The sequence below is a fragment of the Lepisosteus oculatus genome, chromosome 16, assembly GCF_040954835.1.
Source record: "Lepisosteus oculatus isolate fLepOcu1 chromosome 16, fLepOcu1.hap2, whole genome shotgun sequence".
Classification (NCBI taxonomy): Eukaryota; Metazoa; Chordata; class Actinopteri; order Semionotiformes; family Lepisosteidae; genus Lepisosteus; species Lepisosteus oculatus.
The window spans coordinates 525282-551996 of NC_090711.1; the positions used below are offsets into that span (position 1 = coordinate 525282).

General features: G+C 43.5%; 3 protein-coding genes across 3 annotated transcripts in view; 1 reads left to right on the forward strand and 2 right to left on the reverse strand.

The window, feature by feature from the left end:
* rims4 (regulating synaptic membrane exocytosis 4) overlaps positions 1-8097 on the forward strand; it is a 29135-nt gene extending 21038 nt beyond the window's left edge. The window contains exons 3-6 of the mRNA XM_006639669.3: positions 492-604; positions 908-1009; positions 1366-1505; positions 3050-8097. Of these exons, the coding sequence (XP_006639732.1) occupies positions 492-604; positions 908-1009; positions 1366-1505; positions 3050-3268 (574 nt within the window). The 3' untranslated portion in view covers positions 3269-8097. The remainder of the gene's footprint in view (positions 1-491; positions 605-907; positions 1010-1365; positions 1506-3049) is intronic.
* Positions 8098-8726: 629 nt separating this feature from the next.
* abraa (actin binding Rho activating protein a) lies at positions 8727-10504 on the reverse strand. Its single transcript, XM_006639751.3, has 2 exons — positions 9965-10504; positions 8727-9546 (listed from the first exon to the last, which is right to left on the reverse strand). The coding sequence occupies exons 1-2, from the start codon at positions 10481-10483 to the stop codon at positions 9109-9111; spliced, it is 957 nt and encodes a 318-aa protein (XP_006639814.2). The 5' UTR covers positions 10484-10504; the 3' UTR covers positions 8727-9108.
* A 10124-nt stretch (positions 10505-20628) lies between these two features.
* Positions 20629-26715, reverse strand: part of angpt4 (angiopoietin 4) — a 38169-nt gene continuing 32082 nt past the window's right edge. The window contains exons 7-9 of the mRNA XM_015364996.2: positions 25924-26090; positions 23528-23658; positions 20629-21308 (exon numbers count right to left, since the gene is read on the reverse strand). Of these exons, the coding sequence (XP_015220482.1) occupies positions 21148-21308; positions 23528-23658; positions 25924-26090 (459 nt within the window). The 3' untranslated portion in view covers positions 20629-21147. The remainder of the gene's footprint in view (positions 21309-23527; positions 23659-25923; positions 26091-26715) is intronic.

Below are 26715 nucleotides of genomic sequence, written 5' to 3' on the forward strand. Positions count from 1 at the left end.
CTGGAGACAGGACAGCTGAGCCTCCAGCAGCTGACGCAGGCCAGCCCAGAGCCGTTCAAAAATAGATTGAGAGGAAAATAAAAGAAGACCAAGATTGAAAATAAATCCAGGTCAGAACTTAACACAGGATGAAAATTAAACGCCTCTCTGAAGCTCGATGGGAAATTATGGAACGCAAGCACATAAGGAAATGAGGACAGATAAAAACAGAGACAGAGAAGGAAGCAGAAGGAATCCAAACAAGTCATCTCTGTCAGGCGTCAGCACTGTTGACTACAGGGTGCTTGGAATGAGACTACAAGTGAATTTATTTGTGGAATGACTGTATATCACATTGAGCAATGGTGACAAATCTTTCTTGAAATCTAAATTCAACAATAATTTGCATTATTTTTAGTAATTTGATGCTGTAGAAAATGAATACCAACTAACATTTCAGCAAGAACTCTTTGCATTACTCTGACCCCATGTCCCTCTCCTGTGTTTCGCAGTCTGAACTACAGTGGTATGTGTCTGGCCTCAGACGCTCAGTTCAGTGACTTCCTGGATGGGATGGGCCCAGCGCAGTTCGTGGGGCGGCAGACGCTGGCCACACCTTCCATGGGTGAGTGTCCTGCACACGGAGCAAGCATGGCCACGCCTCTGTTCCAATACAGTGCATGAATCACCACTGAACACCGGGAATATCTTCCACAGGTCCTGCAAGTTCTGATACAGCCTCACACACAGCACAGAGTCAGGGCTCCGCCACATGCTGATAAGACGTCATAGGCAGTTGAATGTGCGCTGTAGGAATTCACTTCATCTTGTGTCTGCTGAATGAAACTGTGACTCTATAAAGAAATCAAGACACAATGTACAGTAGCTGTGAGTAGATGTGACCTGCGCTCCCTGTCTGTGTCTCCAGGGGATGTGGAGATCGGGCTGCTGGAGAGGAATGGCCAGCTGGAGGTGGAGATCATTCAGGCCAGGGGGCTCACGCTGAAGGCAGGGTCCAAAACCCCCCCAGGTACGGAGGTCCTGCCCCACACACTGGCAGGACACACAAGGTCTGTTTTTGCATGACAGCCCAGTAAAATACTTGGTTCAAATTCGTGAGTGATCAAGTGGTCAGGACCAGAGGAAATCAGGTGCTGTGAAATTCTGTTAAATTCTGTTACAATTCTTTATAAATCTGACTATCATTCTCAAATAAAGGACAATGTAAAATGAGGTGCTGTGACTCATTTAATGAAATGTACTTTTTCATTACAAGTGCTGCTGATTATCTTTTCAGTAAGACTTCAGTGGAGTCTAGAAGACTAAATCAGAGCTTTTTTAACATGCAGAATGCCACTTCACGCATTCTGCATTTTCTCTTTTCAGCTGCATACATAAAAGTGTATCTACTTGAAAACGGCATCTGCATCACCAAAAAAAAGACAAAGTCGGCGCGGAAATCCCTGGACCCCCTGTACAACCAGGTGCTGGTCTTCTCCGAAAGTCCTCAGGGGAAAATCGTTCAGGTAGGTGAGCTGGGATGAGAGAAGGGAATTCTAATCACCAGAGTCACCTCACCTCTGCTGCCAAACACACCCGAGGAGGTACCAATCAATACTGGGAAATTAGCTTGTGTTGTCCTTTGTACATTGTGTGCTAAAAACTGGATTGCTTAGCAACACTGGTCTGACAGTCAGGAGGACCCGGGTGTGGAGTCTAATCTAAGTGTACCTTGTGCCAAGGAGCGCAGTGGGTCAGGGGGCAGGAGCAGGCAGATTTCATGATATTGAGAGATTGCAGGGCTCTGCAGGGCACCCTGAACTTTCTGCCTGGCCCCCAGACTGAGCAATCAAGCAGGAAGGCTCTACTGCAAACAGGTTCCTGCTCTTAGTATCACGTATTGGGCATCTTCTCATTTCATTCTAGATATCTATTTTCATTTCACTTTCGGTTTGTTGTAATGGGTGGATTACATACAGCTTCAGTATTCAGTCAGGCATGTGGGCAGGAGCCGGACCTTGACAGCGCAGTGCTGGCTTTATAGTTTTGAGCCGTGTCAACAGCCGGTGAATTATTATATGAATAATTTGGTGTCTTGTCACTGAATAATGAGATCTCACACCTCCCTGCTTCTCCTGCTGTTCAGTGATGGCCCTGTAGCTCTGCCGGAGCTGGCTGAGGGACAGGAACATGATTCTTCGGATTTTTGGGTATCCGACAAAAGCCAAATGTTTAATATTTATTTAAAATGTATTTTTCTGGAGAGAACATTTATTCCTTTCTGTCATAACAAATGTCGAATTTTAAAACATTTCCCAGCTCTCCATCTGGAAAGATGTTGATGCTCAGCTGTAAGCAAACTGTGTCCTTAGAGGAGTCCTGAGGAACATCCGAGGATTCTCAGTCCAAAAATGGCACAGCTGTGCACCGGTACTGTAAATAGGCAGAGATGCTCTGTCAGACAGCTCGCATATGTTTGTGTAACGTTTATCGTTAATTACGACATCATCGCATTAACTGTTAACAAATCAAAATCTCCTCCCACTCACATCAGAATGGGACATACGTCAGACCTGTAGATATTGTAGTTTGACAAGATATTCAAAATATTTTTGAAAGGTGTCTGTTTTTTATAAAATAACCCTGCGGGCCCTGCTGTGTGAGATACAGGCTGGTCTCCTCTCTGGCCTGTCTGCTGCAGATCTTGTCTTGCTCTCAGCAGGGCAGAGGTGTGAGCTGGAGTCGGTCCTTCAGCAACGTTCTAACAAGATGTCTGATGCACTTTCAGATGTACTGTACTTGCCAGATCATTCCGTAGCCTCAGTTTAGCTAACCTTGGAAGCGAAACAGCTAGCATGTCTCCCAATCTGCAAGGAAGCCTGTGCTGATTTTTCTGGAAAGGCAAATGGCGGATTAGCGGTGTTGAATCCAGACATTAACGAGAGCTGAGCTCGGGCTGCTCCGGAAAGCTTTTGCGCTTTCCCCGTCCCCTGTCCTGGACAGACGGGCTCTGAGTGGGTGTCAGGTGCACTGGAAGTTAAGGCCCTGTTTCCCTGGCTGTGGTCCGCAGGTGATTGTGTGGGGGAACTACGGGCGCATGGACCGCAAGTGCTTCATGGGAATGGCCCGCATCCTGCTGGAGGAGCTGGACCTGTCCACCATGGTGATCGGCTGGTACAAGCTCTTCCCCACCTCCTCCATGGTGGACCCCGCGATGGCGCCGCTGATCCGGCACTCCTCCCAGCTGTCGCTGGAGAGCACGGTGGGGCCCTGCTGCGACCGATCCTAACACTGCCAGCGGGGGACTGTGTTTTTCGTGCGTCTCTTTCTGTGCCCGAGGCGCCCGCCTCCGGGCGCTGCATGCATGTCTCCAGGGCCCGGCTGCGAGGGGGGAGGGTGGGGGGGTGAGGCTGCTCTTTGGCGTCTGGCAGGGGAGACTTAACCGGAGCGGACCAGTGGACTCAGAATCATGACCAAGGAACTCTGGGAAACCCCATGATTCCACCTGCAGGCAAGGGCTGTCATCACGTCCTGGGGTTCGACACGCAGGTTCTCTCCACCCTATCTGAGCTGTTACCTCACAGTGTTGGAATCAGTGGAGGATCAATATATTGTTTGACACGGGAGTGGTTTTGTTAACAACAGGATGCAGAATCTCTCACGGCGGATTCTCTGTCACTTAGCGGGGTTGGAGTGCAGATCGAGTACCTGGTACTGAAGGAACACAAACAAACCGAATAGCAGATATCACTCAACGGTCAAGCAAAAAGCTTGTTGCACATGGATATTAGTCGAGTGTCACACAAACAGCTTCAGATGTTGGCATTGTATTTATCTGAAACACAAATTGGGTTCAAGAGGTCCTGCAAGTGATCGCTGTTGACGCTTGACTCACTCGTGAGCTGCATCCTTCACTGAGTTTCTACTCTGCCAATCTACCAGCAAGTGTCTTGAATCTTTGTGGCTTGTGCCAGTGTGAATTGAATAGATTTGCTTCTTGAACTGAAATCTTAATAGTGTGTATCACTCAAGATAGATATTTGAGCAGTAGAGTTAGGTGCAGAGCGCTTTTATAATGAGTGATTATCCCATTGGATCAATACGAAACATTTTGTTCTTAGTTTATACAATGATTTCTAGAACTGAAGAAAAAAATTGTGCGTTTTAGTTCATTTTCTTATCAGACAACTGCTAATAATATTGGTTGGAATGATTAGAGCACAGAGAAATCCTGCAAAAAAAAATCATTTTTAGGGATGAAAGACTGTGCACAAAAATTTAACAAGATTAGGTAAATGAATAATTGAAAGTGAATGAGTTAGTATTTTATTGCCATGAATGTTTAAATCATTGGTAGTCAGGGCTGATCCAAAGTGTTTTTTATCCTTTGGAACTGATGAAGAGTGATGTTTAGTGAAGAAAAATGAAGTGTGTGAAACAGGAAGTATTTTGGCACTGGTGGGTCTGCACAACTTTAGCACTAGGAATCACTTTGGCATGAAAATTGTGTATTTTAATTAGGCAGAGTAGCAGTAGAAAAGCATGAGGTGGTTATTAGTAAGAGGGAACCAGCAGAAATTTAGCTGGTGAAAATAAGCCCTTTTTTTTACTTGGTTTAGGGAACAAATATGTAGCAGCAAATTACTCTAGTAGATTTTTAGACGCAATACTGCTCTATACTGTGAGCCACACTGGAAACACACCAGACAAGAGATGCAGTCGAACTCATTGTTTTAGTTTATCTTTGAGAAAAATTCTGAAAGTATTTTTAAAATGCCAAATAAAAATCTCTTTGGAATTGGTGATCTCAGCAAAGTGGCACCCACAGACCAACTGCATGTTTGAATTCTGATCATTTCTCCGCATTTTGAAAATGTCTGAAGCCATTTATGTGTTTCAGTAACATGCTTAAAACTGAAACTTCATTTGAGTGCACTTATTTTTATTTTTAATAAAATACAATATTGCAGATTTGCATATATTAACAAAGCTCATGATGAAATGTCGTAAATCAAATTCATGTTAAATGTGTTGCTGTTTTGTGCAGACAGATTGTAATGAGCTTATTGCTCTGTGTTCTAGGCAGGATTATGTTTGACATGTGACATATGTAACAACATAATTACAATAGTAATTATACATGTATCAGGAATACACATCAGACACTTCAAAATAAAGATACATTCTTTCTTTGAAATTGAGTCTTCACAGCCAAACACAAGAATTTCAAGAATCTCCCTTCTGAAACTTCAATGTTAAATGGCTTATAAATATAAAGTTGTTCTAAAACAAATACAGATAAAAAACTAAACAGTATGTAGCATTTCTATATATATCCATTTTCAGATTTGCCAAAGGTTTTGTACAGATAGAACACAGAAAGAAGCATCTCTCTCAGTACAACATCACAGTTCATGTAATAATATACTGTGTTGTGTAAACGATCTGCGCTGAAACTCGAACAGAATGCTTTGTGAATTTAATGTACTGTATTTAAGAGTGTTTTATTTGTACCTTCATGTGTTCGGAGCTTATTTTCTTTTCTTTGAAAGCAATAAGTTTTAGTGCCCTGTTGGAACCAGCAGGCGTCCAGCTGTCTGCCTGTTCTGAGTTATGCCACACGGAGCTGTGTAGGGCAGACTGCTCGACTGCTTGAGGAGGAAGCACACCAGTGTCACCATGTACCTGATACATACAGCACGTTACGAAAACCTGTCAATGACAAACACAGAAAGACATTTTCTAAATACTACATGCGGTACACTTGCTAGCTTTGAATGAAATATTATACGTATTAATAAGATATAGGGAAATACAACATTTCCAAATAATACACTGTAATATAGCGGAAATATAAGGGAAGATCTCAATGTACTGTATGTTTACTGTAGTGTTCAGGCTTGGTAATGTAACTTCCAGATTTCTATATGGTCTTAAAAAATGGATTTCCTAAGGGGTCAAGTAGCCCCTTTCCTGTTATTTGATACCAGTTTGAAGCACACTGATGTTGCCCCGTCCCTTCTAGAGAAACAATGCAAATAAAGACAAGATATAAAGAGTAGTGCTAGAGAAATTCTCTCTGCAGAAATGTAGTAAATGACTGTCTGTAAATTCCACGTGTTTAGGTTTAAATTCTCTGTTGCAGATGACTGAGAGATGTTTACAGTATGTGTTATTAAAATCTGTTAGTTCAGTGCTATTTTCTAAGTATAACAAAATAACTCATTTTAAGTGCATCGTATTGTAAAATGCATTGTTTAATGTTTGCTCTCAATACTTGATTGTTAGAAACTAGAATAGGAATTTACTGGAATTTCCACGTGTTTGGTTTACCTTTGACTACCTTTCACTTAGCTACCTGTTTAACTTCCGGATGATCAACAGGGGCTTTACAGCCTCCCTCTCGCTTGCAGCCTTCCTTCTGATTGGATGGTGCCACAGACTGGGTTTTGTTTTCAATCACTAGGAATCTTTTAAGGAGCAGCTAATTTGGACTTTTACCCCAAATTTCAACTTCAACTCCAAGGCAACACCTTTTTAACATATTCATTTACAATTTTGTTATCAGAATGTCCCATTAAATGAAGTGGGCCGAAGCAACATTTCGCCGTTGCCTCACACACGGATGCGTTTTGACAACACCATTGTAAACAAATGTACTGAAGTGCAAACAATTGCTTTTTTAAACTATTGTTAAGTCAAGTCTGCGTTAACAAAGGTTTTCAAACACTGCTCTGTCACCTCAGCACCTGAGTGTATAGGAGATCTGCAGTCACGCCTTTCACCATGAGTTATGCTTACACAGAAACCTGCTTGTACATGTATTTTGTCAGTATTCTACAAAGGTTTGATGAAGGGTAATTTAGCATGAGAAAATCATACTGAAAAGGAGGTTTTTGTCAAAATTATTTATACCCTTTGAATGTATTTCAATTGACTGACCTCATTTTAAAAAAAAGCATGGACTATTTAAACCTCAATCTTTTGAAAGTAGATTTGAAAGAGAAATGTTAATGTTGGAAATATTTTAACAATACATAATATAGCTAGTTCTAAATTCTGTCTCCTGTTTGTTTATTAGACTCAGATATATTTTATCTTCTCTCAGAAAATTAAAGAGAAAGTGTTTTGAGACTTGTTTTAGATGTTGTTGAAATGAATCTGGCTGTTTTATGATTGATATGCCTGTTTTTTTACCCATCAAACAACATCATTGAATGAAAAAAGAGGTTCTTTATCAGAATGGAGGAGTTTTAACAATGTAACATTTTTGATAATAAGCGATTTCATCAAACTGATTAACGATTAGCCTGAAGGTGGTTGGCCAGAGAGTATTGGATTTGTTTGAACTTCAGGCTAATGGACTGAAGTTTATTTTTTAGCATTTGAAAGCACTGTTAATGCAGTACAATAAGTCTTCACTTAACAGAGGCCTCAGCTATTGTTAAAAGTGGATTGGCCAAGGATGAAGCAAGCTGTCCATTCTGGACTGCTCTTTAATTATGAGTCAATCACATAAGATAAACAATATATTATGAATGAACATATATATATACCTGTAACTGGGAGTGCCCCACTGTAGAAAACCACTTGCTCTAATCCGCACAGGAGTCCAAAACAGATGTTTTTATTTTTATTAAATGAATGAATCTAAAAAAAATGAACTGCAAATAGTGCGGAGAAGGTTCAGTAGTTGCAAGAAAGATCCACTTTCTTTTCTGAAAATTGCCCATCCGTGTTTACTCTGTTCACGTGCCCTGGGTGGCCGCTGTAATCGAGGGCCTCCTGTCGCGTAGAACCGGCAGGGAAAAGGCTCTGTCCGTGACCAGTATTAGGGGTCTTGGGGTCCCCAACAAAGCCACCTTCCTGCTGAAATGTACATATCAGTCGCGCCTGCGGGCGTGAAACTGGCCACAGCGCTTTCAGCGCCCTCGGCCTGACAGAGCCGTGGGCGGCAACAAAGTTTTATCTTTTCTTTTTTTCCACACAGATGTATTAAGAATAATTTATTATGTGTAGATTTTAATTCTTTACAATGATGTTGCAGTTGAATAATGCACAATTTGGTGTCGTTGTTAAACTATTACAACTGTTAATAAAAAAGGTTGATTGATCCCACTGGCAGCTTTTCTGTATCTTTTGCCTCTGATTTTACACTCCCCCACCATGCTGCCGGGCCCCAGGGCCTGTGGTCAGAGTGCAGCGTGTCCCTGCTGGTGTCTCCAGGGTACCGTCCAGGTCCCTGGTGCTGCTCTTCTCAGGTCAGCACAGAGGGTTTGTGAGAGGGGAAAGAGGTCAGACGGGGGCGCACTCTGAAGGGCCTGCTCTCGTTTGGAACTGTTCTCGTGTGCTTCAGCTCCGGGACAGCTCCTAGTACTCGACTCCAGCCTGCCAGGGGCTCAGGAGAGCCTGGGCTCGGCAGTGTGGGGCTGGTGTGGGAGCAGCTCACTGGGTGCACTCAGAGCCAGGCCAGACACTGGGGAGTGATCTGTTCTGGATCAGAGACCGAAGGCCGGAGTATAAGACACACCGCATCTTCCTTGTAAGAAATATGACATTCAATCTTCTATACCTTTTGTTTGAGTGATAAAATAATATTTTTTTTGTTATATAGAGTACATAACAAATAAAAGAGAACCTACATGTTATCAGTTATCCTGGTAAAGTTAGAGAAGAGAAGGATGTACAAACCGGGAGCAACCGTGGACACTGATGAATATATATAAATATCTTTAGAAGTGTCCATTATTCTTGAATATCCACAATCTATTAAACACAGACCAAATACAACACTTTTTAGAATGTAAACAGTTTTACAACAAAGTACAACAGTTTTACAAAGCACCCTTCTCTAAGAAGTCTTACAGTACATGCTTTCACTGTGAAAGAAATTGAGTGAATTAGCTAATACAAAACACGAGGCACGACAAACTTTTGACTGAATGCCTTCGATGACACAAAGTATTTTCCAGTAGAATACATTTAGCAGTCCTTTTCCAAAGGCAATAACGTCACTAAAGAATGACAGATTTCTACTCATCAAGCAGGGGATCTGCCAGACCCAGAGTTATTGTGGCGTATTCGTACAGTCTCTGACGTCTCTTCTGCAGCAGCAGGGGACGAGTCCGCTCACCCCAGGAGGGTGATGATGACGCTGTCGTCACGCCCCTTCCACAGCATCTCCCCCTCGAAGGCCACCATGCCGTGCTTGCGGCAGCGCAGCAGGATGCCCACCACTTTGTCCGAGATCTTCACGTACCGGTCGAAGAGGCGGCCGAAGGTGACCCGAGCCCCGCCGTCCGGACCTCTCGCCCCCAGGTCCCTGATGATGAAGCACATCTCCTCCATCTCCCGGCGGATGTGGCGCTGGGCGCGCTGGGCTCTCTCGGCCGTCCGGGAGCCCTCCTTGGGCCGCCCGTAGCCCTCGTCGCCCTTCTGCAGCCGCAGGGCCATGGCGTGCACGTAGTCGAACCCCTCGCTGAAGGGGTTCAGCTTCTGCTGCTCCAGGTGCTGCTCTGACCACACCTGCCACCTGCTTCTCAGGTCCCCGAGAGTGACCACCTGGATCTGGACAGCAGAGGGACAAGACAGCACCTTACTGGACAGCACAGGGACAGGACAGCATGTCACTGGACAACAAACGAGTCTTAGGTTAGTGAGTTTCTTCACGTTCGGGATATCAGGAAATTAACACAACTTTTACATATTTTCCTAATTTTAAATGTAATGTAGAATCTGAAGTCCTCAACACAAACCTATTTCCACCAAACATTTAAGCTGGCTCATCTCTAAAAGGTTAAAAAATAGCTTTAAGGATGAAAACCATAAACAGGTTTGATTTGATATATTTTCAGGCCTTTAACTTCTGTGCTGTTTTGCAGTGAAAGAAAAAGAAATAGAGGAGAAAACACTTCAATATTCCACAGGTGTATCAGGCTTTTAGAAGTGAAAGACCACAGTTTTCCCTCGAGGACCAGTACTCCACCTTCGGCCGGTCCTTGTTCCTGGTCTGGCCGGTCTGGCTGGGCGGCCTGTCCCCTGTCCTGCCATCGGCGTCGGTGTCGCTCAGCCCCTCCTCGCCCAGGCCGCTGTCCTGGGTGTCCAGGCTGCTGCTCCGGGAGCCCAGCTTGCGGTCCCCCCGCCCCCACGCCGGCGACCACTCGCCCAGGGAGCGCTCCCCGTCTCCGGGCCCCCCCTGCTCTGCGAGGGCCCTGACCCGCTGGCTCCCACAGCCGCTCTTTGCCACGGCGGCCGCTCCAGCTCTGGGGGCCCCCTCGCCAGCGCACACGGAGCCCCGGGGCTCTGCCTGCACCCCGGCGCTCACAGGGGGCCTCAGCCCACCGGCCGCCGGCCTGTGGCTTCCGTCCTGGGTCAGGGAGCTGGGCACCCAGCCTGCGGGGGCGGCCCCCTGCCTGCCCGCGTGCTCGGAGGCCCAGCTCTGCCAGCTGCGGGCCAGGCTGCTCACCGCGGAGGCGCAGCGGGGTTTCCGCACCGCCGTGGCCATGCCCGTCTCCGGCCCGGCAGGACGAACGCTCTGGCTCTGCCCGAGGAGGAGATCAGCCTTTTATAGAGGAGGAGGGTCATGTGCAGCATTCCTGAAGCACACGGCATGCCCTGTGACCCCGGAGACAGATGGAATTTTCCCCTCGGATCTCTCCGGAGCAGGTGGTCCGTACGGGGGGAGTGCTTGTTTTATTCCCGGCACATGATGCCAGAGCTGCTCCCCCCGGTGACACAGCTTCCAGACAATTTTGGAAAACCTTGTCTATTTTTAAGCAAGACAATCAGAAGTCTTTTTGTATCCTGTACAGGAATAGAGCAGGAATTCTAATAGGAATTGTTGTTTTATTGGAAAAATCTTTAGGTTAATGGTAAACGTATGAAACCTCTCCTGAAACCAGACACTTTTAATTACAGTTTTATTGATTGCAGCTTGTTATGTCAATCAGCCTATCTTGGAAAGGCTATATTGCTAAATTTAAAATTAAAAGTGATAATCAAGAAGACGATTAAAGCAAGCGGATCTCAGGAGCACTGGCTGGACTGCTCCCACGCAGCACCAGGGCTTGTGTTGGTGTGGAAGTGCTCCTGTCCCAGCTGTGGCCTCCTCAGCCCCACACAGGCTGGTCCTGTTTCCTGGTCTTAGCTCCGGGAGCCGGGCTGGGAGTTATTTTGGGAGCACCGTCAGGGTCCTGGAGAACTGTCAGAAGGGAATATTTAAAAAGAAGGAAACTTTTCTAAAGCACACGAGATGGCTTTCTGCTACTTCCTTCCCTTACTGAGTTTGTGGGTGACCAGGGCGATTCACTGGGCTGGAGATCACCCTGCTTTCTGAAGCGATAAGTGGACAAGAGACCATGTGACACCCCTCCCCAGGACAGGACACCAGTCCATCACAGGGATGACCCCAGCAGTACTGGTTCCCACTCACACTAGATGGACTGGAGCCACTGGGATAAAGCACTGCACTCAAGGTACGACAGCAATCACGTATCGGAAGGCCCACCTTTCTACCGCTTCTTTAAGCACGTGGTGAGATGGTCCGCACACTACATGCACGTGAATCGCCGACAGGGAGGCTGGGGCTTGTCTCTGGGGCTTGGCAGCACTGGAAGCCTGTAGATAATGTGATCTGGTCAGTGACGGTGACTCTGACCCAGTGTGAGCACAGTGGATGTGTGTTGGTTAGTTCTGGCAGGGCTCTGGCCTTGAGGGTTTCCCGGTGCACTCTGTCCTAGTCACTACCATCGATCCCTATTAACAGACTTTCCAAATGATCTCATGTGTTTGGTTTTCGGAATTTAGGCTCTGCTAATACTGTTATTTATAAGTTGTGTATATGGCGGTAATGCCTCCCTTCAGCATCTGATTACTTCTGTATACTTCAGAGATGCTTATTTTTTATGTTTCGGGTCTTAGTGCAGTGGAGCTCTTCATACACCCTTCTGTAAAAGTCTAGACAGTGTGGATTCCTCTCACCTTTATAAAGTAAGCTTTTCATGCCTTACCACAGAATCCAAACCACAGGAATTTCTCGAGGAAGATTAAGCTCCTGCTCTTTCTGATACTGAAGATAGCAGAGTGTTCTATACATGCACTCAGACAGAACCAGCAAAGTCTCTAATTTTCCTTCCTATCCCAATGAAATGTCTTCATACTATTTTTGGAATGTAATAATATTTAAAAAATCTATCTGTCAGTTTCTTATATACCAGATTCTTTGTCAGTTCTCAGCTGGAAGCTTCTATAACTTAATAAGCCTGAGGGGAATGAGATGTGAGATTGTGTTGGCCTGGCAACATTTTTGTCTTTAGGGGGGATGCATTAACCGTATTACTGCCAGGCTCTGAAGCAATTAAACAGATCAATACATCAATAGCTGTGCATTTAAGCCTGGCTGCAGTTCAAACACAAGATGCAACAGCTTCATTCTGTCTTCTCAATGTCTTTGCTTCACATCTGTGTGACTAAGGCTCCAATATTAATAGATTTCATGCAGCAGCAGCTCAGGGAGCTTGAGAGCTCTGTGCTGGGCGTCTGTTCGAGCTGACGCCGGTCCTGAGGAGGAGGATGGGCTTGGAGGTGTGTAATTCAGAGCGTTAGAAATCTAGCAGTTTGTGCCGTGACGCACTCTCACAGTGACTCAGGTAATGACTCCTTCTAACATGACTGAATCACTTCACAGCACAGGGTGAACTCACCTGTCAAAGGCGTTCGAATGCCAGAGACTGATTTAAAGATAGATTAGAAACAGTATGTGAGCTGCTATGCAGTGAAGCTGTGTAATGTGTATCGTAGATGTCTTATTAAAAAAAAACAATATCAAATGATTGCCTTTACAATTATAAGAGAATTTTAGGGATTTAACCATTGAATTAAAATGGGACAAAGAGATCTGCATTATGTTTCAATGACTAAAGGGTTATTTTAGTACTGTAAGAATGTGTTTATGACATCTTCCACGGCATTCCAGAAACATCTGAACAGTTCCTAATGTAAGCATGAATGCTAAACAATGATTATTAAATTAAACACTGCACCTGGCAAATAGCCCCAGGGGTCGATCTGCATTGTGCTTGTAATTTATCTGCAGCCTCTTTAAAACACATCTCTCTGATGTCAGGGTGTTCGCAGAGATGCATTGAAGGTGTTCTCTTTAGTCAAACACTCAACTTGTCAGGCTTCTCCACTCTGTCCTTTAAGAGCTTTTCCCAGTTATTTGATTTTAGCTTAAGTTAAAGTGATAATTTGTGTCCAGGAGTTTAATTGTGCAGTAAATCCACCAGCTTTCTTGGTTTAACTAGGAAGAGATATTAATTTGGCAGATCAACAGTTTCAAAATATTTGAATGCTCCAACTAAGGTGATGTAATTAAGGGGTACTGGGACCGCTATTCTTAATTTAAGTCAATAATCTAGATTCTGGTGGCAATAATAATGTTTAATAAACTAAACATATCTATTAGTTTGTTAGTAAACAAAACAGTTTGAATGCCCTGAGCCCAGTCATTGTCCTCCAGGCCCAGACGCTGGACTCAGATAGTTAGAACAGAAAACTGCAATCTGACTGCTAATTTCACGATGTCATTAATGGGTGATAACAATAACTCAGAGCTTCTGCATGTTACTGTATTCTTTCTCACAGTTCGTAAGAACTGTTTTGCATATTAAACCTCTGTTCATAAGGTGCTCAAGGCTCCAAGCTTGTTAGGAGCACTTCATTAGTATTACTAATTTATGCATTTTATGCTTTTATGTCAAAGTACTTGCATTCATAACCATTTACACAGCAGAGCATTTTACAGCAGCAGCAGTCTGCATGAAGAACTCTGCTCAAGGGTACAACAGCTGTGTCCCATCAAGAATCTGAACCCACAACCCTTCCAGTTAAAACCCGCGAATCCCAAATAACAGCTCCACACCAGCCCATCAGGCCATGTTGGGGGAAGGAAGCCAAGCCCAGATCCTGAACTAATATCCCACCTTCCTTTCTCAACTCGCTGTGAGACCTCTGGTGTCGGGGGTCCTTGTCTTGCACTACAGAGCTGTTAACGAGGCGTGTGGGGAGCTGCTGGTAGCCCCACAGCCGAAGCCGGACGAAGGGAGTGGGGTGACCTGGATCGCCTTGGCCTGCTGGGCTCGCGACGCACGACAGCAGTGCTCCTGCTCAGCTCCAAGGCCCCGAGACCCCGAGACCGCTGCGGCAGGCTAAATCCTCCCTTCACTCTGTTTTGCAGGACAGGCAATGTTTTGCAGGACAGTGCCCATGCGGTCCTGCTCCTCTCAGGCTGTGATCAGGATTTGGAGGCACAGGGCCGCACGCTTGGCACTCGTGGTGCTGAGGAGCTCGTAGTGCTCCTTCTTCCAGAACACAGTGAACTCTAGTCCCCGGCATTTACTGCTACAGCTTCACATCTGTTTAGAGAAACACTGTCCCCAGGGGTTTCCTCAATTGTGGGGGTTCTTAGGCTTTACTTGTTTTGATGCATTTTTTTGCTCTCTAACATATATTTTATGTAATTTTTACCTGGACACCACAGTAATAGCCAGAAGAATTAAATTAAGGCTGTTATTTTCAGATTCAACTGGAAATCAGCATTTGTGCTCCTAAAAAAAGAGAGTGGACTTTGACTGTCACTGAATGTAACTGACAGAAAAAAAAATCTGTAAAAATGCCGTGCTCCAAACTAAAACATTTGAAAACAACACTGAAATATCGAAAGCAAATAGGTAAACTAGAGGTAATATGATTTTCAATCTTCCTCTAATATTTGTCACCGAATTAACCAGTAGCACGAGTATGTAAATACAAACGGAACAGCATGACCGCCTTTCAGTGACGCGCATGTGTGACCTCGACACACAACCCGATCTCCTGAACCCAAACATGCGAAGTTGCACACTGACAACTATTATTAAATCAGCTGTGCGGATGCTCCTATTTTTACAGTGCAGCATGACTTTTTAGTTTTAATGAGGTGAGACATTAGATATAAATAGAGCATCATGTTCTTCCCCAGTGCTGAAAATAATGAACTCATGGCGAAGCAATTCCCCCTGCCTAAAACCTGTGAAAAGCGACAGGTGTGCGCAGGGTTGCCATGGAGACAAGTAACCTGACACCAGGGTTTGGGAAGGCTTGTTCGGCCGGGCCAGCCGGCGGGACCGCTGGGGTACTAACTAGCCCGCTCTCGGGGGGTGTCAGGAGACTAGGAGAGCAATGTGGGGAGAAGACCGAAGCGAGGCGTCTGATTTAGGGGAAAAAAGAGCTCGGTGAAGCCCCCTCCCTTTACAAACAACTCGCAACCTAGTTTTCGTTTGAGTGCCTCCAGGGGAGGTGCAAATTGCCAGAAGGAAAAAAAAAAAGAAAAATCCAGGTCAGAGATGGCTTGTGAAGATAGGCACAGTTTCATTTTTTAAAACAGTTTTTTTTTCCTTCAAAGCTTTTCAGCACAGTTTTACATACTGTACATTCTGACCACGCAGGGTAAACAAAGTGCCTTGGTCGCCCAACAACCCGAGCCCGAGGAGAGAGAAGAGATTGAAAGAAAGAGGCTTTAGCGCCATAGACGAGGAAAATATGGTTACAGGCAAACGCGTTCATCCAAGAGAACACGGCTAAAAATAATAACATAAACACGATTTATTTGTAACAAGTAAACAATACAAATCTTGTTTTTGATACTGAAACATTTATAATTAAGATTAGGTGTATTAATGTCGCTGTGTGCACATACAGTAATAACGCGCTAGTCAGCTAGTGTATGAATAGAGGCGGTGAAGAAATCACATCCTTAACATATCAGCGACACCTGAAGACAAAAGGCAGAGCTGAATACTTACTGGTTTTCTCCACTAGGGGGCGAGTTTTGACAAATATCCCCCATTCGACGGTCTCAGATCGCAGCACACTCAATCCAAAAAGAAATCTGTTTAATATTAAACCCAGACCTTAATAATGATAGCAATCGGATACTGTTTTGATCTCCAAGAGACATATGTCACTATATCATGATTGTAAATCAAAATCAGTCACAAGTAATTCCAAAGTGTTTCTACACCTTACCTGAGGGTTATTTCTACAGCATAAGTTTATTATGTTTATTAGTTATTATGTTATGTTAATCTGATACACATACTGGGTTTTGGTTATGTTTAAATTGCTTCATCTACAACCAGTCTGAGCTGTAACCAGTTAGATACACATGAAGTGAAGGGTCTTTGTTTGGAGCTGAGCGTCCCTCGTCACACATCGCTTGACTTCTGTTGAAGACATTTCTGGCATTTGTTTGTTTTGAACTGTCTGGATAATCAGAACTCCTTGTTTTACCTGGAGGGCTTCATTCCGCGTGACATTTCACCCCCAGATTGTTTGTAGTTTTTCCACTCCGGTTAAGGAGGGAGTTTTCCCATTCCTGTAGGAGCTTGTGGAGCAGCTCTCACACACTCGCCAGCCGCAGGCCGCGCTGTGGCAGTGGCGCCTCGATGTGGTCATCCCCAGCGGGGTCACTGTGTTGCTGGACCCTGGGCACAGTCTTTCTGAAGAGTGACAGGAGATAGCTGTTGCTTGGCCACATCAGTCAAATCTAATGGTTTTGGGTACCACTGCACCAAAATAGGGTAGAAAACTCAAATAAGCCAAACCTATGTTCTGTATTGCAGAGCGAGACATCTGTTACAGACATTTATAAGGACTGAGGAAAGGTAGTTTATTGCTCTGAGCAAAATCTGCTTTTTTTTTTTGTCTTTTCTCGTTTGGCCAGATTGGCAAAAGGCAACAAAGGGAACAAGATTTGTATCTTTATGCTCGTGAATTAAATTAACTAAAGCTCGGAGAGCATGAAGTTAGCCACTGATTAGAGCAAGCGCAGTCCTGATAACGACAGCCTCATGAACAAATACTTTCCTAATGTAGGCAGTCTGACTGTTACCATTCAGAATAAAAGTAATAAAATTAAAGAGATTTTGGTCAATACTTCTTTTGTTAAATTATCCAATATGGGAAGAAAACTGAAGAATTTGGGACAGTAAGAGTTCTGGAAAGATGCAATCAATATAACTACTTCCCCAAGCAGGCTATCCCAGGAATAATGACATTTGATCCATAATGCAAAACTGTGACGTTGTCCAAGTTTTTCCTAGTCAGTGACGATATTCCGATAGCAGATCTTGCTGAAGCCAAGTGTGTTGTAAGAGCTGGTAACACTTTGCCTGACAGCAATGAAATTCAAAAGCAGATGCAGTTGGCTGGGAGTGAAGCTGATAGTTTCATGGGAGCTGTTGATGTACGATCTTTGATGTGTGAAATTGTGAAAGTATACAAATGAATTTTCTATGTACCTTTTTACAATTGTTTGAACACATCAGCTTTGCAGATGTGCGCTTACGAAGCGACAAATGAACATATAATAGCATTGTATTGCTATACAGTCAATTACACCTGAAGTATGGAGATGCATATTTGCTGATACACCTCCTTTATTTAAAATAAAAATAATGCAGTTTTAGAATTGGCTTTAGTCATGTTCCCAAGATCAACAGGGCTTGACTGCATTGCACAATCCAATGTTTTGTTAACTTCTTGAAAGCACATGAGCACCCTTCCAGAATCAAGACACCAAATTTTTGTGTCACCAAAATGTTTTCAACATTTGGAACTTTTCTAGTACCTGTATTTGACTTGGCTTCTGAGAAGGAATTTAATATAAAGTTTTTTAAACTGTTCTGACTATGAAAGACAAATAATTAAAAGCTCTTTATCAAAATCTAGGAAATAAAGCAATATAGACGTTTTTGTATTTTCTTACTTAACACATCCATTTGCATTTCTAGTTATTTGGCAATTATAATGCATAAGTATGTAATGTTTTTTTTTCTTGTCATAAAGCAGAAATATGTGAAAATTCCATTTTTTTCTGTTCTTTTTCTCTGTACAGAACTGGAATCCTTGTCTGCCTCAAGCCTGCAAGGGTCATTGATCTGTTTTTCCTCTGTCAGACAATCATAACACACCTACTTCTGCATCCTCATTACACACAACTGAAGCAATAATGAAGACATATGTTTCTGCATGAGAAAATTATCAACACTTACTTCACAACATTGAATATGTTTCTCTGCGGACTAGGCATAACTCATATTAATAGGGCAGGCTGGGCCTCTCGTTTATTTTGATTTATTTCCAGAGCGCTCTGGCTGCTGTTCAGGAGCAAACGCAGGGGACTCGGTGTCCTGTGGGTAATCCGCCACCCCACGTACGGAGAGCAGCCGTAGACACAGCCCCATTACGGCAAATCTCGTTCTTTTCATTTCTCTTCAACGTGAGCAAATAAAACGCTTTTTGGTGCTGAGTTTGACGGCTATTTTCAGAATATCAGGAGCGACATGCCGTTCTTGTGTGGTGAGCAGGCAATCGCAAGTGATCACAGTATATGTTGCACTGGTGTGTCATGGTCAACGAGCTGCCTTTCTGTCACGCTTTCCTCATCTGTTTACAGAGCCCTGCACACAGATCCACACCCTTTCAATGATGTCCAATTAGGTTGAATTACAAAAGATACACATATTTTTGAATATATTTAATCAAAATTTGAAGGGTCAAACTGTTTATGTTTATGGTGAAAGAAGTTAAATGTCAGAAGAAAAAATGTCGATCGCAGATGTATTGGGCAATGTTTGTGCCCATTCTTGTTTGTACACTTGCCTGAGCTCTGCCCAGCTGGTTGGGGATTGTTGATGGAGCACAACATTCAAGTCTTGCCACAGATTTTCTATCAGATTCAAGTACTTTGACTGGGCACATCAGCAGTGTTCTTTATCGTCTTGTCAAGCCATTCTGGAATAGATTTGGCAATGTCCTTTGGGTTATTGTCCTGATGAATTATACATTTTCATTCCAATTATAGGTCACCCAGCAGCAGATTTTCTCCTATGACTTGCCTGCACTCCCCTCCCGGTCTTGACAGGCTGATGAGAAGCACTGTGCTGGCACCTCCATGCCTGATGGTGCTGACAGGCTGGTGCACCGTGTTGGGTTTGTGCCAAATGTAACGCTTTGCACTTAGACCAAAATGTTTCAGTTTTGTCTGGTTGAAATGTAAAAACTTTGCTGTACCACTTAAACGTTTTGCTGCCAAGCCCATGTGAGATTTGCCATGGTTTTCCCATACAGGCCAACGTTGTGGAGCGGAGGAGATATTGTGGACTCATGGAGACCCACCCTTCTCACCAAAGTCTTTCAGATTCGCCACTGGCCTCATGACAGCGCCTCTCATCAGCTCAGTCTGGAGGGGCAGTATCACCTCCTTATGATCCACTTCACCGCAAAGACCCATCTTCTGAGCTCTACCTTTCGTAGCTCAAGGGTTTAGTTATTTGAAAGCTCACAGGACGTCATTATTGAATCTTTGCTTGAAATTACCAAATCAACCTCCTCTCATTTGAAACCTTTCTTATGGTTCTAATTCACAACACAACAGAAGGACCCTACTAAGACAGATGTATTTATTCTGAAAGGATGTGAACAACTATTATTGCAAACAGACAAAGGCCATTTAACTAATTGTGAGATCTGTCAAAATAATTTTATGCACCTAAACTAACTTACCGGGGATAGACAATAAGGTCTATACATACAGTACATAGTATCAGCATAATAGATATTTATTTTTCTTTGTAATCTCTGTTGATATTTAATGTTTTAACCCTTAAAAAGTTCAGTTTGAGCATTAAAGTACTGATTAAATATTCACCTTAAAATGTGTCCACATCAAAAAATGGATACCACAAAAGGTGGAATTGACTCAATAGAAAATTTATTTTTCAAACAAACTAAAAAAAAAGAATGCAACACTAGCAAAGAAAGTGGTTAAACTACAGTTAACTTTTTTGTTAGCATTTTTCATTTATATCAGTTTTTATTTATGTTTTGTGAATGCTGCCATTTTATGCTGGTTTTGATCATTCATAAAGTGCAGTGATGTAATGAAAAGCAACTAATAAACTATTTGCTCTCTACACATACATTTGTTCAATCACATATTTAATATTTAAACAAAATCAAATTCACAGAATGTAGCTTTTAAGAACTGTGAGTCTGCAGCAGAAGGTGGCAACGCTGTCCTAGATCTGTTTAACAACCATTCCTTTGTGTTTCCATTTTTGGTCTTAAAAAAGAAGAGCTCCAGTTTTTAGACAGTACATTGAAAGAAACTAAATATTCAATCACATAAGAGGGCTATAAACTCAATATGCACTGCGCATTGTTTTGAAAAAAGAACGAGACAAGTGGTAAATATTTCAGAAGGGTTTGTAGAGACTACTTGTGTGTATTCATCCATTCCATGCTATATAATGTTGTGCAAAGTCATTTAACCTGAATTGCAAAGATGAAAGTAAAAAACACATTTACTGTTTTTCTTTATGTTACATAAATTCTGTTGGTGAAAAGTGAATATTCCTGTCCTACATTACAATATTCTGCAGTGATACAGGGTCTGCAATGCTTGACCAAGTACAGGTCAGGTCACATTCTGGAGACCCCAGATACCAGCCAGGCAAATGAATGCTGTGCACAGATACAGTAGCGAAATCCAGACAAAGTGCCAAAAACATGCTGTCAGTGCTGGGTTACACCTTTTGAAACAAAGAAAGGACATGCATATCTCACTATATTTAGAGATCTTCAAAAATAAAATAAAATCATTTAAAAAAGTCCCATGATTCTGTAGAACTATTATGACTACAGAATGGAAGTGTACTGTACAAAAGATAGAGCTCATTCATGAGTCTCCATAGAGTACCGTCAAGCCAGTGCCGGAAAATAAACTGAACCGCCATGGAGAGTCTTTGTTAATTCCCATGTATCACAAAAGCCCTGGGCCGGCGGTGTGTCTCTGTTCTTGTCTGATGCTACTACATCACAGGCTGAGCACGTGAGACGCTCTTGGCGAGTTTTGTACTCATATACAATCAGTGTTCGAATGAACTGGACCCGCAGTCAGGGTTCTGCAGCTGTGAAGTGGCTCGGGCTGGGGGCACAGGAGTGGCGCTGGGCAGCTCTCCTGGTTCCACCCCAGTTCCTGCCTGCGGCCTCCAGGACCTGCCGAGCACCGAGCGAGACCGACTGGCGCCGCCGCGGAGTGTGACGGCCGCTTGCGCCGCCTCCTGTTCAGAAGTCGGCGGGCCGCACCATCATGGCAGTGGAGCGCAGGGAGTAGCTGGGCCCGCGGAAGTGGTGCCACTTGATGCCGTTCAGCTTTCTGATGTTGTGCCCGGCTGGGTAGTACATGCCATTGAGATTGGAGAGCCCGCAGGCGTCAAACCACCAGCCTGAAACAGAGCACCAGGGCGGGAGACATTAGTTCCAGGACACGTCCTCTCGGCTCCATTAACATCCCAACTGCACACCAGAGGCTGCGTGGAAGCATGGCTGGTTCTGTGACAAAGTGCACAGGGCACACCGGAGGGCGGCGGCTGCGCACTCTGTTACATGTGTTTTCTAATCTGGAGCTGGTGAGGACAGAGGCCTGTCAGAGCTCTGCTGTGAAGGTCAGACACAAGGCTGACATATTAGACTAAAGAGAAACCCAAACGCTCAATAAGCACTCATCTTGAACAGTGAATGAATGCAGTTCCTAACACTTTACTCATGAAACTAAGCTCTGGAACATTTCGTGAAATGTGCTCCGAGGCCTCAGAGAAGCAAGGCTACGGGACTGTGACTGACAGGACAGAACGGTGGAGTCACTGTGCTGTATTTCTCCATGTGGTTGGTCCAGTTATGCTTCCACGAGATTCACCCTTTATCCACCTTGAGTTCAGCGGCCAGGCCCTGGATATCCGGCACCCTAGCTGCCCTGAAACTGCTCTTCTCTGAAACAAGGGCGAGGGGATTCTCCCTTGTGGCCACAGTGGCTCTCTGCTTCTTCCTGGGGAAAAGTTCCTTGTTCGCCGTATGAACCTACTGTGCTTACAAGTGCTACGGCATTAAAAGCAAGGATGTCTTTCGTGCACTAAAAATATTTAATAGCTTATATATTTTCAAAGCACCCAGTAATCACACTGCAAGAACCTCCCCTCCCCATAACAGAGATACCATATAATTCATCACTGATTATTTTAATACCCTTTTACTCGGCTGTTGTTTAACTTGGATGAAACAAGTTGAGTATTATTTTTCTTTTTTCGCTTTAAGAGTTTTGATTATGAGTTACTATGCAAACACCGCAAATCCTTCAAAAGGGTTCCAGCTGTGTGAGAGCAATTAACTGCAGCAACTTTCAAAAGCTATCAGAAATCAGAATATTAAAAACCTATTAATCCCAAGGTTGACAGTGGGTCAGTTATGTTACTCCTTCTGCTGAAGAGTAAATATTCTTGATTGTAGATCCCTTGAAAGGCAATAAAGTAATTAGAAAGTTGGATTCCTGGTATGTTTTACATAACTACTAGACAAGGGATGTTTGCGGGAGATCATAGCTTTGTAGTAATTCTTCTAGAGTCATCTTCTTAATACTGTGCAAAACATATTCTTTCTGTCAAGGGATCATGCCCTAACGTTTAGACTTTATTCCTGAATTACTCTAAATCTCCTGTGTGCAGACCGAAAAACATTGTATAATGCTAACAATTTTTACATTATGTAATTAAGAAGATTGGGCAGCAACTCTTTTCTTATTAAAAAGTAATATTTTGGATGGTTATCTGCGGTACATATTGTTTTAGATTTCCCCCAGAATATTAAACATGACTGCTGCATTTTAAGCTGGACGTACAGAACAAATCATTTTAAAAAAACATCATAGATGTTTACAGTTAATATTGCTATTCTGAAAATAGTGTTTTAAAATATTAAATCTCAATCTACATCTTAGCAGAATGTATCAGTCACGCTGTCCGTATGCAGTTTACAAGGGCACCTTGGCACACAGCTGCCCACAGAGCAGCGCTGCACACTGCTAGAGTTTGCTCTGCACGCCCATCGCACGCCCCTGAAGGAGCTGGCGAGACGGCAATCTGCCGAGAGAAAATGTCAAACCACTCAAAGCTGCTCTTCCCAGCATCGCATAGCACAACCATCCGATTTCCTGACTCTGCTCAAGCCTGCTTTTTATGCTATAGGAGCTTCTGAGTGCATATTCATCAGAGGCAGCACAGGATTCTTGTTTCTGTTTATTGATCCATCTATTTCTCTCTGTCTTTCTATGAAGTAAAGCATGCTCTTGCTTCATGGGTTTATCTTTAACATTTCATATCAATGAGTTTGTACAACAATTCCTAACTGGTGCATCTTACTGCACTGCTGCTCTGTATAGGGTCTTGCATTGAAGGCATCAGTGCTGGAGCTGTGAGGAGGAAGATACTGTAAAGAACTGCTCCAGGTGCACTACAAGAGCACAGTTCACTGTAGTGAGCGCAGGTGGAGGTGCTTATGGACCTGGACCAGGGGACACGGTTGTACTTGTGCCTTCTCGTGTTCCCCAGTTTCCTGCTTCACCTCCTTGCCCTGTGCTCCTCTGTGATTCCAACATGCTTAAAGAGCCTCTCACCGCCGGTCAGCATAACAGCACACTTGCACAGGCAGTTATCGTTGTCCGAGTCTCGTGTGCTGAAGCTGGTGCTGTGGGCCCCCAGGCTGCTGTGCTGTCCTGCTGTCCCGCTGTATCCCTTCAGAAAGAGCCTGGGAAACACAGAGAGCAGTGCGGTGAGCCCCCCAATTTCGACTCCCCCTTTACCGCAGCGCTGCCTGGCGGGGCGCCCCGCTGCTCCTGCACAATTCCGAGCACTGCGCAGACAGACATGTGGCCATGAACAATAGCCAACTCCAACGCAAGTTTTTTCCCATTCGTTTTTTTTTTTAAAACAGAGACACAATTACTGCATTGTTTCTTTTATGTAATTGTCACGGAACGTATTAGAAAAGGGTGGTAATTACTGTAACTGTCGTAAGGAGCTGTGTGTGGTAAATCGGAAGGAGCCCTGTCATATACTCTCCATCCCTGATCCAGAACATGTGCCCAGTGTATTTAAAAATAAAAAAATACGTGCTAATAATATCTAGCTTTCAATATCTAAATTTGTCAGCCACCTCCACTCCACCTGCAATCCCCGGTTACATTTCATGTGCATGATTGAGCACAAATTACATGACAGAAATAGAGTCTACAGTTACACAGCACATACAGCTCCACAGAGCCGTCTTCTGCAGCACTACAGATCAGAGCAGGAGGTCAGCTGTCCCCTACAGTATGAAGACTCCCTGCAGGCAAGATGTTTCTCTTTCTCTGCTGGGTTGTTTTTTCACCTTCAGATTTAAACCATAGGTGTCCTTTTAAAGAGAGTTTCATATGTGTGTCATTAAAGAAAAACAGGCAAAGAAGAAATGCAACAGTCAGTTTCTAGAGAACACTCAAAAGAACCTTTTTAATGTTTCCATTTGGAAACTGTCGGCAGGGGGCTCACTACCTAACTGACCATAAAAGATCACAGAACATTTCGTTCTTTCACTTGTTAATATGCTCACATGCTTCAGTGGGTTTTTAATAATGTGTATTATGTGGACTCACATATATATATACATTTATAGAATGTATACATTTATAGTAATAATTTTTTTGAATTTTCTAATTCAACATTATTTAAGAATCAGAACTGTAAGCAGAACATTTTTTATGAGACTAGATGCTGCTTTATTTGTTGACCTCCCTTAAATTCCACCCGCAGTCTATTCAGAATCTCCCAAATCTCAAAAACACCTGGGTATATTTGGTTAGCTACTGAACCCTGTAACAGTCATGCAAATTACAGCTATTTTTACCTGAGGCTGTAGAGTAATCCTTCGACTGGGCAAAAAGCCTGGTTTTCATAAACCTGATTTAATGATTGAGCAATTGAAATTCAAGACAAGAATACAGAGGAAAAAGTGAATTACAATGGTAATAAATCCTGGTTTCTCAGATTAACAAGCTCAAAAGTACTGTATGCTCACATTTTTTATAATTGCTATAGATTTAAAATGCATTTCTATAAATACATTTCTAATTATATGGAATCAGAGTGTTATCATACAAACCTACCTATTATATAGGATTCAATTATTTCAAGCAATACAAGTAAAATGTTTAAATATGATATTCATAATTGTTTTTTATTTATTTTTTAAATGCTTAAAAAAATGCAATAAACTTCCAGTTTCCACTGAAACATGGACAAATGGATGAAATGAAAACTTTTCAATGAAGATATTTTTTCTTAATCCCTGGGAGGCAAAGATTCTTTGGCTTGTAGCTGCTCAAGGTTTTACAGAGCACAGAGTGTCCAGAGCTCTCCTATAATTTTTATGGAAAAGATGTTTTCAATTATGCCACACAAAGTTTGTTTGATTTTTGATCGATGCTCTTTGTCTGGTGTGTTTGGCAACTGTGCACTGATCTCTTACTTGGAGAGGGGGCATTAAGAGCCACCTTGGGAACCCAGCTCTGCCAGAGCAAGAGCTCATAAACATTGCGGTGAACCGGAAAGAGAAACAATGTGACCCGCCACCCTTTGCAGAAGGCACATCAGTAGATGAATTGCACACATATTTACGCGTTACCAGCTCTTTACAAAGCCCTCACAAGCTGACGCAAAATAAGTCCAAAACAAAGGGCTCAGATTTCCTCTATTATTTGCATTAACTGGTAATTTTAGCCTTTTCATTGTTAGTCACACTCTGCTGCTCACACAGTAACCTGGCAAAAACGTGCACTCATGCAATGGCAAGAAATCTCTCCCAGTTGCACGAACTGAGGGTCATGCTTCCTGGAGCTGACGGAATATCTGCTGAGCAGGGCTGGACTGGAAGGTGCCCAGTGTAGCTGCTGAGCAGGGTTTGGTTGGAAGGAGCCCCAGTGTTGCTGAAGCACAAGAACTGCTGCGGGCCTTGCTGAAATGAACTATTGCATACCTGTAGTGCTGCTTCTCGCTGCCCAGCTGAAACCTCTCATATTGAGAATACGGCTCGTTTCCCTCCCAGTCAAGCAGCCCAATCCGCAGGGAGTAGGAGCCCTGGTTCGTTAGGAGGTGCACTGCCTCGTTACCCAGCCAGTACTCCCCTGAGAGATCGCCGAAGCCCTGCGGGTGAAAAAAAGGTACCTGTAGCAGTCCCTAGCCAACACCCAAGTCAGAGTAGAATGTGTAGAGAGAAATAAATGCCAGTTAATGACAAGGAATGCCTGACAAGTAGAAAGCTTTGAGTGAATTGCTGCTGGCAATACATACAGTACTTCATCCTAGCAAAGACATCTAAGGCCTTTGCACAACAATGTAGATGAAACACAATTATGTTATATTTTAATAATATTTGTCTGTGTTACTCTGTATAATCACTCCAGAGCTGCGGAGTATAAAGAATGTCAAAACAGTTTGGAATTTCCAGAGAGATGCCATTGCAATTTTTACCCCTGCTCTGATGTCACTAGTGTAACGATGGCTGGGTTGTGATGAAAGGATCCAATGCAGATGCAGGATTCCTGGGGCGGTGAGTAGGTGGACAGAGCTATCCAGGAGCTGGGTCGTAATCCGGAGGCGAAAGGTAGGTCAAGATCAGTAAACAGCACTGGTGGCGAACAATCCAAAACGAGAGACAGATACGTGGTCGGGACAAGAGCAACAGGGTCGATACCAAAATATAATCACAGGTAGTAAACCATCCACGGGGCAAGGCAAGAAACGTAGTCCGAAGGCAAAACGATGAGGT